A 13,595-nucleotide genomic window follows, 5' to 3' on the forward strand; every position below is an offset into this window, starting at 1 on the left:
CTTCCAATAAGTCTTATAAAGGAAAGGCCACAAACACAGACAAGGCTTATTCATCTCCATTCACAAAATGTCTAGCAGCAGATGAGACAGAAGAAATAACAATCACTTTTCCCAATACAATGAACATTATTGTAAAGGTCATGGTCCAGAGTGAGGGGATGGTGACATTTCTCAGAGAGTGAAGAACCATATGCTTTGAAAGAGGGAGTGGTACAACTTCTTCTGAGGAAGCTATCTCTTTATCTAGTCATTCTTGCAATTTTAACTCAATATTTGACTTCCCTGTTCTAAGAAAATTGAGAAGCTATTTGGGAATCAGCTATTGTACAGAAGTTCCTAATTTAAATGGGTTACTTGAAACCCTTTCAGTATGGATTCTGGCCTGGGCATGGAAATACTCATTGATCACTAGGGTAGATGACTAGGGCCTAGAAGATGTGAATTTGTCCCTCATCTATTAGAAGTTCAATTAGACTTCCCACAACAATAGAATATATGCAGATCCAAGTACCTCCAAAATCCACTTGGCCTTACTAGAGTTCAGCCTGAATATTGTCTTTTGCATCCAGACTCTGATAATATCCAGACATGAAGACAGAACTTTGATGGCATTACCTGGTTGATCTAAAGTTAAGATATGCCAATTGATGACGTCACTAAAAGCTTTGAACTATCAAGCATGGTACAAACAGGTTGAATCCCAACAAGAAAAAAATATTTTTTGTCCAGGAACACTTTGCGTTATTGACAGCCCCAGCAACTGCTCTGGACAGGACTACATTCCCACTGAAGAAACAGATCTGCAATTTACAGGCCCTTCTGGATTCATGGGTCCCACTAGAACAGCAAGCTATGGTTGGAGGAGCTTTGCCCAGTTTATGTGGATACACTATATGTAACCCATCTGAACTATGAAATCATGGTGATACACTGATTTAGGCCATCAATCACACATGCTTAGACTATAGTAGTATGCTCTGTATTGGGCTGTCTCTGATGATAATCCAGAATGTAGCAGTCAGAATGCCAGAGAGTCACTGCTGAACATGATGCACTGCCTACCAATAGATATGAGGTCACGTTAAAAGGTTGGATTCGACTCCACTAGTCAGAAATGAAGTTTCTTGGATGAGGAATGAAACATTAAAATAAAAAGTTCAGTTGCCTTTTGGAAAAAGCATCTTTGGGACTACCATGACCTCAATGATTGAGAATCTCCATACACATTTGAAATGACAGTGTTGAGATAGTTTGTTTCTCTTTATGACCAGTTTCAGTTATTGGTGGGGAAAGAGAACTAACCCTAGACATGTAAGATGCCTTGGGATCCAACTTTTCCCACTCCTATTTGAAAACATCTAATTGAAGCCTTAAGTCATCAGTTGGCATATCTTAACTTTAGATCAACCAAACAATGTCATCAAAGTTCTATCTTCATGTCTGAACATTATCAGAGTCTGGATGCAAAAGAAAATACTCAGACTGAACTCTAGTAAGGCCAAGTGGATTTTGGAAATACTTGATTCTGCATATTCTATTGTTGATTCTGGATGGGGTTGCACTATCCGGAAAGAAGTGGTGCACAGTTTCGAAGTCCAACATTCACAGCATCTATTCAAAGAGGAGGACACGGTTGTAACCATAGTTGTAATGAGGAAGGCCTTTGAAGATCTATCTGGTTGCCAATATAAAATTGAGCACAGAAAAAAAGAACTACCATAAAACAGTGCCTTCCATCCCAAATTAATTAATATCACTCATGGTACCCTTTTTGGACAGCTTCAAGAATCTTCTTGGGAGATGGGCGACAAATTAATTTTATTTTATTTTATTTTTATTTATTTATTAAATTAATTTGTCGCCCATCTCCCAAGAAGATTTTTGAAGCTGTCTAAAAGGGTACCATGGGTGATGTTATCAAAAACTGTTGAGAGACCAAGGAACACAGAGATAGACTCATCATCCACAACTTGGCCCCACTACAGATCATCAAGAAATTTGATTAATGCTGTCTCCATACTGGCTTGAAACTTAAATGGGTCCAAGTAATCCACTTCCTCCAGAATCTTCTGGAGTTGAAGCCCAAGTATTCTCCCTACCAACATCCCTAAAAAGGGAAGATTAGAGACTGGACAGTAGTTATCCAGGACTGATGAGGCTAGCAATAGATTCTTGAAGAGAAAATGCACCTCAGCCGCCTTTGAAGCTAATGGAACCACCTTCTTACTGAAAGATGCTGACATCATCACATGGAACCAACTATAAGGCAAATTTCATGTAATTTTCATTACCAGGAAGGACATATATCTAATAAGCAGGTGGTGAAGCTAACATGGTGCAGAATCCTCAGGAGTCACGGAATCAAACTCACAGATGAGCATATAAGTAATCTTTGATTTATGATCACAATTGGGACCAGAATTTCCATTGCTAAGCAAGAAGGTTGTTAAACGAGATGCACTTGATTTTACAACTTATTTTGCCACAGTTGTTAAGTAAATCACTGCAACTGTTAACTGAATCACGTGATCATTAAGCAAAACCAGCTTCCCCCACTTACTTTGCTTGTCGGAAATGAGGGAACACGTGATCCCAGGATGCAGCTACATGCCAGTGGCCAGGCACCAGAATTCTGATCATGGGCTTTGGGGATGCTGCAACAGTCACGAGTGTGGGGACGAGTCATAAGTCACTTTTGTCAGTTCCTTTGTAACTTCAAACAATGGCTGTAAATTGAGGACTACCTCTACAAGGCCTTCTTCCAGGCACCTCAACAGGAACCAAACAGTCCAACTTTGAGCCGATCTGAGCAACTTTATCTGCCAAATGGCACAAATATTTCTCACAGCATCCCTGGAGATGATCCTATGACCCATCCTTTCCAACAGGGAGTAGTGGGTTGCCCAAAATGGTACTGAAAAACAGTAAAAGCAGAGAAATTTTGCTATCCTTATTATCAGTATGATGTATTCTTTAATATGGGTTCATAGTCTTCCTCAATCAGATTCACTCTTCATCTTCCTCCTACACACTTCAGGCATCTCTTCACACACTTCATTTCTCGGAGCTCCTCAGAAAACCAAGACAGTGTGGGTGGCACCAATAAGCTGAAAAGGAGCAAGAAAGTGATTACTATGTCCTCCAAAATCAGATCATGTCTCAGCTGCCCTGAGGAAATGTGTGACCTCCAGTATGCATTAGGCCTGTGACGACTTTAGACAAACCCATGGTTGCCAAGGAGGCCATGAACTCCCGAGTCACCCCAGACTTAACATTGCCAAGTGGCAAATTGAAATCCCTGAGCTGCATAAGCCTTGGGATCTTAATATGCTTCAGTTAGTTCCCTAAAGATCAACTTGTTGAGACGTTTACAAATTTGGAGCTCAGATGGCTCTCCTCTGTAGCTGCATCACTTAAATTTCATAGAAAACACATAGGCCAGCAATGAAGAGTGAGCAACAATGAAAGGATCTCATTTTTGTGTTGTACTGAAAGACTATTAGTTCAACATGAAGTTCCATTATTAACCAACTCTATCATGTGATTATAAAGGTGCCCTCAAGTTGAGTTCAACTTCTAATGATTGCATCTATCCACTTTTCTTGGTAAAGTTACAGGGTAGTGTTTCATTGTCTTCTGAAATGTTTTTGAACTTCACAGTCTACTTAACACAGAGCTTCTGCAAACACACCAATCAGAGATTTATGGCCTTCTATTAAATAAAGACCCGTCCAATTTTTATACTCAAGGCTCCACTATAACTTATTCACATAGTCATGGATAGTTTAATATAGCTCTTCTTTATAATACAGGCAGTCCTTACTTAACAACCATTTGTTCAATAACTGTTCAAACTTCCTATGGCACTGAATGAGTCTTACTTACAGCTAGTCCTCAAAGTTCCAGTAGGGTCCCTGTGATCTGTGATCATGATCCAGGCAGTTGACAAGTGGCCCAGATTTCTGACCATCACAGTATTTCTGACCATCACACGATCATGATTTCCCTACTGGGTTTCCACAAACAAAGTCAATGGGGAAGCCAGCAAGAAAATACGTGATCATGTGAGGTCCTCACTTAACAACTTGCAGTGATTGGCTTAATGGCAGTAATTGGGAATTGCCATAACTGATGCTGCTAATCATAGTGATTACATGACATTGCTCTTCACAATCATATTGCTTAGCAATAGAAAATTGTGTCTTAATTGCCGTTGTTAAGTGAGGACTACTTGTATAACTGAATTTCAACAGTTAAACTATGACTTGTTTAATCATGGTTTGTTGAATAGCTGGATTTGCACAATAGTCTAAGCCTTAAACGCTTAGAATAGACCAATTAATTCTAAAAGGCATTAGTCATTGTTAATTTGTAAAGAAAACATTGGTTTTTAATACCACAATGAACTAATGAATAAGAAACAGTTTGGAATAAATTATAAAAAGGCAGATCTCAACTTCTTGTGCTTATTGAAATATTCTAACATTAAGTTGTCTTGTTTATTGCTTATTATGCAGTATAATCATTTCATTATTTATTTTTGTCATAATACATTATATGAATTTTGACAGCGATATATTAATTGAAAATCACATGGGTAAGTCAAGTAAGTTTGTAGAGTCCTTTGATGGAAGTTGAGTAGATAGGCGGCAAATACATTTTGCAAATAAATACAAGTTTTGTGTCTGGTTGCCCCTGCTACTGGGCAATTTCCATTTGTTTTAATGGAGCTCCTCAGGAGGAACTTAGTAATTTGTAGATAATTCTCCTATTTACAGAAATTCATACTCTCCAGAATTCAGAGATTAAAAAGGACATATCTGAGGGCATCTAACACCATTTCTGAGCATCTCTGGGTACTCTTTTCTCATGTCCATTATTATAAATTGCTTCTGCAAGACTTCACTTAAAAAAACAATACACTGATTTACTATTCAAGAAGTGTGAAGATCTGAATTCACTTTTGAATATGCATGTATAGATCTGCACTGTCCTATTACAGAGAAGATCGACAAAGGAATTTCTGCCTGCCACAGCAGAAGCATAATTCACAAATGCTCTAAAGTAGTTTGAAAAAAATGGAACTAAGCATCACAGGCCAGTTCAAAATTCTTTTAGTTGTCAGGAACTGCTTTGTATACTTAAAGGAACTATCCTTTCCGTGTTTACTTAGCTTGAGAACGCCATCGAATGCTGTGGGATTTACCCTGAATAAACACGCCTAGACTCTCTCGGGTTATCTTGAGTTCATCCTAACTGGCCCAACGAAAACCGATTTTCAGTCCACCCGTCCTCTTAAACCCACGCCACGTATTTACAGTTGCTGCTCTAACTGGAGCCGTTCCGAATAATCCGGGCCGGAGAAATATGTCGTGTAATAACGTTCTACGGCCGAGTTCAGGGACGGAACGATAGCTCCGATCCAGACGGACTTTCGGGGAAATCCGACTCCGGGATTTGTCGCGCAGCGAGTGGGCGGGGCCAGGCCGGGCTAGCTCGGGGAAGTTGCTGAAGTTGGAGGGAGCGAGGGCTGAGCCTGGCAAGGCTTGCTTGGGCAGCCGGGCCTCGCTGGGTGTCTTCGGGGGTTCTCCTTTCGGCTCGGGCGGTGCATGATGGAAGCAGCATGGCCACTCATTTTTCCCTGACCCAGGTAAGGGCTTCCTTATGAGAAAAGGGGGCTGAGGTGTGCGGGCTTAGCTCGGGGGAGGTAGAAGGCAACCAGACGCTGAGCTGGCCTCCTCTCGCGAGGAGCAGCGGGGGTCTCGCCTCCAAGCGCTGGCGCAGAATCTCCTTCGCAATGTCGTCGTCGTAGTCCGCTGCTCCGAGCTCTTTCCATCTTCGTGTATCCCCGCCTGGACGGGCTGGTCGTAGGGCTTCCGCCCGGCTCCTTCCCGGTTCGCATGTTCTCTTGCCGCCCGAGCGTTATTGTTTGCATTGGGGGCGCGATGTGCGGCACATTTCTCTTTCCCGCTCTCGTTTTTCGTAACTCGCCCTCGTCGTTTCTTTGGTTTTCCTTCATAGTCTCTTCCCCACCTACTTCGTTGTAGTCGGAGAGCCGAGCCGCCCTCTTTGACTATGCCGTGCCTACGCCTTGTATGCCGTGTGGACTCGCCTGCCCCCTTTCAGGCCGTCCTCCCCAGCTGCTAAAGTGAACCGACCTTCCAGAAGCGCTTCATGCCGCCTCAAAAATAGTGCCAGAGAGGGATTCCCTGCAATTCCTAAGCGGGCATTCATTTCTGTCTCCTTTCCAGTGTGGATACTGTATGGAAGTTACCATATCCTGTGCTCTAATATGGGTTGTTTTACAATGGGCATTTCAATGGTGCGCAGTTTTGGAATCTTTGTGGGCATTTCCAGTCCGGTGATTACATTTCTGGCACTGGATATTGCTGGATTTCCTTCATGCCCATAGTCCATGTGATTGCTTCTCAGTTTGTGATCTGTTCTTATCAATTCCTTCAGTTTATTAGGAGAGACATACTCATTTTAGGCCCATATATTTCTTTTCCACTTGGGCTTTTGATATGATTTCTGGTGTTGAAAATGTTAGATATATTGCTCAGAAGGTGTCTCATAACAGCAGAGGTGTGCTAAATAGTAAATTAAAGGAAGGGCTTCATAACTGTAGTTGAAGGGCAGTAGCTTATTTTTCAAGGTTTCTGTAAGGGCAAGCAAAAACAAATATTTTTTAAATTATTATTTTTCATTATAGTGATTCTAGATGCTACTGGGTAATATAGAATTACTGAGGGAAAATCCCAAATTGTGCTCCTAATTGAAATTCAAGTATATGAATTCCTACTTCATATGCATAGAAATGAGTCATGCACTTCAGAGCGACTGATATATGAACACTTAACTTTTAGAATGGGAGATGTAAAATGTTAGTTACTACATGAATCTGCAGTTCTTAGAATCTTCAGTATAAATTGGATTTATACTCCATCTTACTGTGGATTTAAGTAAAGAAAGCAGTTTATGTAGGATCACATAAGTTAGATCAAGGAGTTTTCAAACTCGGTCCTTTTATGACTCATGGACTTCAGCTCCCAGAATTCCTTAGCCAGGCACATTGACTGAGGAATTCTGGGAATTGAAATCCATGAGTCATAGAAGGGCCAAATTTGAAGACCCCTGAGTTAGATGTTAGGGTCAGTTTATATCAGACATGTCAAATTCACGACATCATGTGATTATTTTGCCATTGCCGGCAATGGGGTGGGCGCAGCTTCTGCGTGACACGTCTGGCCCATGGCTGGCAGTTTGACAACCCTGGTTCATATCAAACACTGCTCCACAGTGTTTATCATAAGATGCTAGCACATGGAGCCATCAAATGAAATTTGAAATTGCTATTCTAATTTGAGAGCCAGTTGGGTATAGTACAGGGATTTCCAGATATGGCAACTTTAAGATTTGTAGACTTCAACTCCCAGAATTTCCATGGCTGGCTGAGGAATTCTGGGAGTTGAAGTCGTAAGTCTTAAAGTTGCCAAGTTTGGAGACCCATGACATAGTGGTTGATGTTGTTGTTGTTAGTTGTGAAGTCGTGTCTGACCCATCGCGACCTTATGGACAACATTCCTCCAGGCTTCCTGTCCTCTACCATCTTCTGGAATCCATTTAAGCTCACACCTACTGATTCAATGACTCCATCTAGCCACCTCATTCTCTGTCATCCCCTTCTGGTTGATGCATCAGGCTAAAAACTGGGAAATTGTGGTTCTAGTCTGTCCTTAGGCCCAAAGCCAGCTGGATGATTTGGGGCTTGTCACTTTCTTTTAGCCCTAGGAAGGAGGCAATAGCAAACCACTTCTGAAAAACTTTGCCAAGAAAACTGTAGGGACTTGCCCATGTAGTATTAGAGAATCAGATCCGATTGAACTGAAGAAAAAAACTTCTATATTTGTTTATTAGAAAATTGCACAGATGCTGTCACCAGAAGTTGATTTTTAACTGAAAGGAGTTTTTACCATGTTGATGAAATGGGAATGAAATTAGAGAATGAATATATGAACAAAAGTGAGGCTAGTATAAAGCAGCAAATACATTAGTGCTATCATATGGGTTTCCATCCTATATCTCTTCCCCCACCCTCCAGCATGTTTAGCAGCTTCTATAAGTTTAAATGTGATATGAAGACCTAAAGCAGCTACTATTGTCAGTTCTCAACAACTGAAATTTAAAGCAACTGCAACTCACTAATTCATGATTAAGTGAACTTTGGTTTATAGAAGTAGCTTATCTCCCTGGGTTGTACAAAATGCAGAACCAAAAACTTAAGCATATTGAGTCACAACTAGTCAAGTACCCATTTACCTAACATATTGCATATATTTGATATAATTCTGCTTTGAAAGTGAAAACATGTTTTGCACTAATTATAACTGGAAAATCTCAGATCTCTAAACTTTTTCTCTTCAAAGCAGAAAGTCTTAAGGAAATAGAATGTGAATTGAAATAGTATTCGGTAAAAAGACGGATAAAGCTGTGCAACTGAGCTAGGGTATACTAATAGTTTAATATAATTGAAATAGCTATGTGCTTAAAACTTAGAATATTACGTGTGAATATGACGGTTACAATTTAGGAACTTTATTTACTTTTGAAAACCAATTTGCTTCTACTATAGCCAAATATCACCTAAGGTCACTGCATCCATTTAGCTTCAGGTCAGAGAATGTATGTCCAAGCAGCCTTTGTTAAACTTGGATATATATATTGACTTCTTTATATTATTTCTTTTCCAATTACCCTTTTTACAATATTGTGATGTGTGATCTATAATACACTCATTTGTTAAGCCCTGGCAGATGCAAAAATATAAATATTTTTAATTGAACTGGGAAAATTCCCTTGAAGGGAAATTGTAGATTGTGAAAATTGCAGGATAATTGTTAGATTATTTTGTTTTCCAGTTTTGATGACATATTTAATGTAAAATGCTGAAACTTGATATATGTTTTAGCATTACACAATATGTTTCTTCATTTACTATTTACAGTGATGCAAAACTAAAAATAATAGAAAAACAGAAGGTTTTTCTAATTTTCTAGCAAATATTTTAACTGTATAAAAATCTTTTTTATACTTCAATTTTGTAATTATCCATTCAAGCAGGTGAAGCACATGTGTATTAGAAGAGGGAAAAAAATCAGGTATGACAGCATTATACATTGTCTAAAGCAGGGGTGTCAAACTCGTAACATCATGTGATGTGTTGCGACATATCGCGACTTTTTTTCCATTGCTGGCAATGGGGTAGTAGGCGCAATTTTGACATGACGCATCTGGCCCACGGGCCGGCAGTTTGACATCCCTGGTTTAAAGACTTGGAAATCAGTTTCAAAATTAGAAACTCTAGAAACTCTTTTGGTTATGAGCTAAATATTACTGGTGGTTGTATTTTCAGAGCAATATATTCAATAATGATTCAGAGTTTTATATATATATATATATATATATATATATATATACAGTCTACTCTTAGGCTTCCTTGAAGTATCAAGAAAGGAATGTTGCAGAGGGCTGTTGCCTGAAACTCCTAGTTACCCAAATTGCAAATGACATTTAATTCTTACCTGTAATTCTGCTGGGAGCATGATAAGTTATCACTCTTCAGTAATGGATTATTAAAAAATGATTTACATAAATAAACTATGTAAGAGCCGAATTATTACTTCAGGTAAAGGGCTTTAACATTTTAATGTATTTTTTGCAATCATTTCTATGTTTCTGAAGAAATTGAAATAAATGACCATCAGCTACAGTCTTTCTAAAGATAAAAACTTTTTGTTTCATTTGATCACATCCTAACTTAATTAGCAATCCAGTGTTTCATAAATTTGATTGTTATATTGAATATTAATAATAGTACAAATTAAATATGTAACTTCCAAATAATTTTACTAAGGGATATGTTTTAGGAGAGGGGATATTGTTATTAGCAAAAAGCTGCCACTAAAATAAAATGTGAAAAAGTAAAGTAAAGTAAAGCTTGAGAAGAGTAAATAAAAATTAAAACATTAAGGGGGGGGGGAAGAGAAGGTACTTGCATCAATTTTGAGATTTTGGCCCCTGATATGCTGCTCAAAACCTGGTGTGGGTCTTTAGCTACCAGAAATTAGCTTACGTTTGAGGTAAAAAAACTGTTTAGCATCAATGACATTTTGGAGCAAACAAATTGTGTTAGTGTAGCAAAATCAGTTGTTCAGATAAATAACATGACATAACTGATGAGAGGTGTATGTATGGAATTCACTGCATGGGAGAGGTAACTACAGCCAAGTTACACCACTGTTGCAAGCATTTAATTACTTGCCAATAGGCTTCCAAGGGCCATGCAAAGTGCTAATTTCAACTTGTAAAGCTTTGCATCCATTGGTTTCTAGATATTTTCAAGACTGACTTCTCACCTGTCTCTGGTGGTCAGGTTAGTTAGACCAGAGGTCCCCAACCTTTTGGGCACCAGGGACCAGTGCCATGGAGAAAGATTTTTCCACGGACCAGAGGAGGGGCGTGGCTTTGAATACAGCCTGCATCCAGAGGATGGAGCTTTGTTTGTTTGTGCAGCCTGCTTGTTGCCATGCTGTGGACCGGTGCCGGTTCACAGACCGGGGGTTGGGGACCCCTGAGTTAGACTACTCCAGGGTTAGGAGGTGAGAAGTATAGGATCCCAAAGGCAATATTTTCTTTAATAGGCTCCCACCGTATGGAACAGGTTTAAGTTATAGTTATGCTCCTTTTATTTAGGAAACCTTGAAAATGGCTCTTTTGCTAGATATTTGGAGCCTAATACTTTGATTGTGTAGCACTGTGAGTTTCTATTATGTTGCCTGTTTTTTATTATATTACTCTGCTTATTTCATTGTGTTGATTTTATGATTTATGAGGTAAACTGCTAAGAGTTGGTTGAAGCTGGTGGCTTACAAAAGGATACAGTCATGCTTTCTGAGGTACATTATATATCAAAACTTTATGCAGAAAATTTCTTGCAAAGGAAGATCAACTCTGCTAACAATTTTAGAAAAATTGTAACAAAATAAGGACTGAATGACCTAGATCTTGTGCACTGGTGTTTTAAAAAGAAAGAATTATTGAAATACTTTGTGGTAACAGAGATCCTAATTTGCTGAACCAGCTTTTTTGAAGTTGCATTAGCTAGCCTAAAATTTCCCTCCTCATTTTCCCTTCCTTTTGGGGATTTTTTTTCCTAATAAACTTTATAGCAGACTTCCTCACTGGGTGGTAAGTCATTTTAATACCCAGATCTTTATCACTTTCCAATTTTAATTTCATAATTCCTGAAAGTACTCTCAATGTAAAAACATGCAAAAACTGTTACTATTTTGGTTGACCTAATGCATTATCTGCCGAAAGCCCTAGTTAAAGTGACTATACCACATATAAAAAAATATAGTCTATTTTAAAATTGCTTCATTTTAAGTTTTAATCAGTAAGATAATTTCAGTCATAAGTTCGCATAACTTTTTTGGCTGTATTCAGTATTTAATTCCCGTTATAAGTAATTGTAATAGTGGCTGACAGCAAGAACATGGAAATAAAATTTGTAAAAACAGCAAAGAGATAATTAAGTCACAAATAGGAGACATACTACAATCATAACTAGGAGGAGGTATAGTAAATCTGTGGAACCAACAGATTTATAAAAAAACTAGCAGGTTCAAGAAATTTATCTTGACAGAAGTGCCACAGGGAAACGCTGATAATATTCTTCCTATGAACCAGAATGAAGGCATTAGGAAAGCTATAGTAGAAGCATGATCTAGATTCAAACTATATCATAGTTTATTTTTAAAAAGTTAGGTGGCTTGGAAAGCAATAATTATTGGTTGCTCAGCCAGATGTTTTAGACTGTATTTGGCATTTTGATCCAATCATTGAGTCCTTCCCAAGGACCTGAGATAGGCAAATATTGTTTTTTTAATACCGTATATTCCGGCGTATAAGACGACCCCCGACTTCAGCGCCAAGTCGCATGCCTAGAAAGTCGTCTTATACACCAGAAAATACCGTTATTTCCGATGTATAAAACGACTCGGCGTATAAGACGACCCCCAACTTCGATGCCGATTTCAACGCTTTCAGAAGTCGTCTTATACGCCGGAAAGTACGGTAATATCAAAGGTACTGTTTTAGGATGTAGGCTGTTCCAAGTAAAGCTGCCTTTTACAATTGACTAATGACAACTTTGTCAATGCCAATGATGTTCAAATGGTGCTCAACATGCCTTGGAATTGCACGCAAGGCACTTATTACTAATGGTATATCTTTGCTTTTTTTTGCCATAGTTATTGTACCTCTGTTTGCAGGTCTTTATGGTTAAATCTGTCTATATGTTGTGAAATTAAAGAATTTTTGTCATGCCTTTTGATTGCCAGTAACTCACTACCCTTCCTGGATAATCCTGATCAACAGAGACCACAGTGGCAAACTAGAAACACAAGTCTACAGAAAAACCACCCATACTAACCAGGTGCTCCACTACCAAAGCAACAACCCAATCTCTCACGAGAGAAGCTGTATAAGAACTTTATTTAAAAGAGCCCAAACTCACTGCAGCAACCCAGATCAGCAAAAAAAAGGAAATGGAGCATCTATACAACACATTCCAACTAAATGGATACCTATGCAACTTCATCAAAAAGTCCCTGACCACTCAACCCAATACAGCACAATCAACACAAACCCTAAAAAGAATTACGCTGCCATACATCAAAAATATCTCATATACCACAAATAGACTACTACAACCACATGGAATCATTGTAGTACAGGGGTGTCAAACGGCCGGCGGAGGCCACATTCACCCCAGCTCCGGCAATGCGAAAAAAACCACGATACGTTGCGACACGTCACATGGCAAGTTTGACACCTGTGGTGTAGCACATAAGCCAACTGAAGTCCTTCAAACATCCTAAGTAAACCTAAAGACCCCAGCAACCCCAGAAGAAAAAACAGAAGTCATCTGCAACATACATGTAAGAACTGCAACAACCACTATGAGGACCTACAGGCAGAAGACTGGCAGAACTCATCCATAAACACCAACTGGCAGTCAAAAGGCATGACAAAAATTCTTTAATTTTACAACATATAGACCAGCGGTCTCAACCTATGGGTCGTGACCCCATTTGGGGTCGAACGACCATTTTATGGGGGTCGCCAAACAACGCGATCCGCCATTTTTCCCCCTCAGGGGGCGCTGCCGCACATGCGCGGCGTGCATGGGGCGCCGCTACGCATGGGGTGTGGCGCGGTGCGCATGCGCGGTGCGTCCGAGTGGCCGGGGGTCGCTGTATAAAAAGGTTGAGAACCGCTGATATAGACAGATTTAGGCACTGCTTTGGTAGTGGAGCACCTGGTTAGTATGGGTAGTTTTTCTGTAAACTTGTGTTTCTTGTTTGCCACTGTGGTCTCTGCTGATCAGGATGTCTAGGAAGGGGAGAGAGGCAGTCAAAAGGCATGATGAAAATTCTTTAATTTCACAACATATAGACAGATTTAACCGTAATTACAATTGGGAAAAAGTGACAATCCTAGAGCAGGCCAAATCCAAAAATGCCAGGGAATTT

At 39.5% G+C, this 13,595-nt stretch overlaps 1 protein-coding gene across 1 annotated transcript in view; it reads left to right on the plus strand.

The window, feature by feature from the left end:
- The first annotated feature begins 5,472 nt into the window (after nt 1-5,472).
- The window catches only part of EPS15 (epidermal growth factor receptor pathway substrate 15), a 56,216-nt gene continuing 48,093 nt past the window's right edge, over nt 5,473-13,595 (plus strand). Inside the window, 1 exon segment of the mRNA XM_039319781.1 lies at nt 5,473-5,650. Coding sequence (XP_039175715.1) covers nt 5,624-5,650 — 27 coding nt within the window. The 5' untranslated portion in view covers nt 5,473-5,623.

This window comes from Crotalus tigris, unplaced genomic scaffold (assembly GCF_016545835.1).
Source record: "Crotalus tigris isolate CLP2741 ecotype Arizona unplaced genomic scaffold, ASM1654583v1 scf7180000023617.9722795, whole genome shotgun sequence".
NCBI classification, from domain to species: Eukaryota; Metazoa; Chordata; class Lepidosauria; order Squamata; family Viperidae; genus Crotalus; species Crotalus tigris.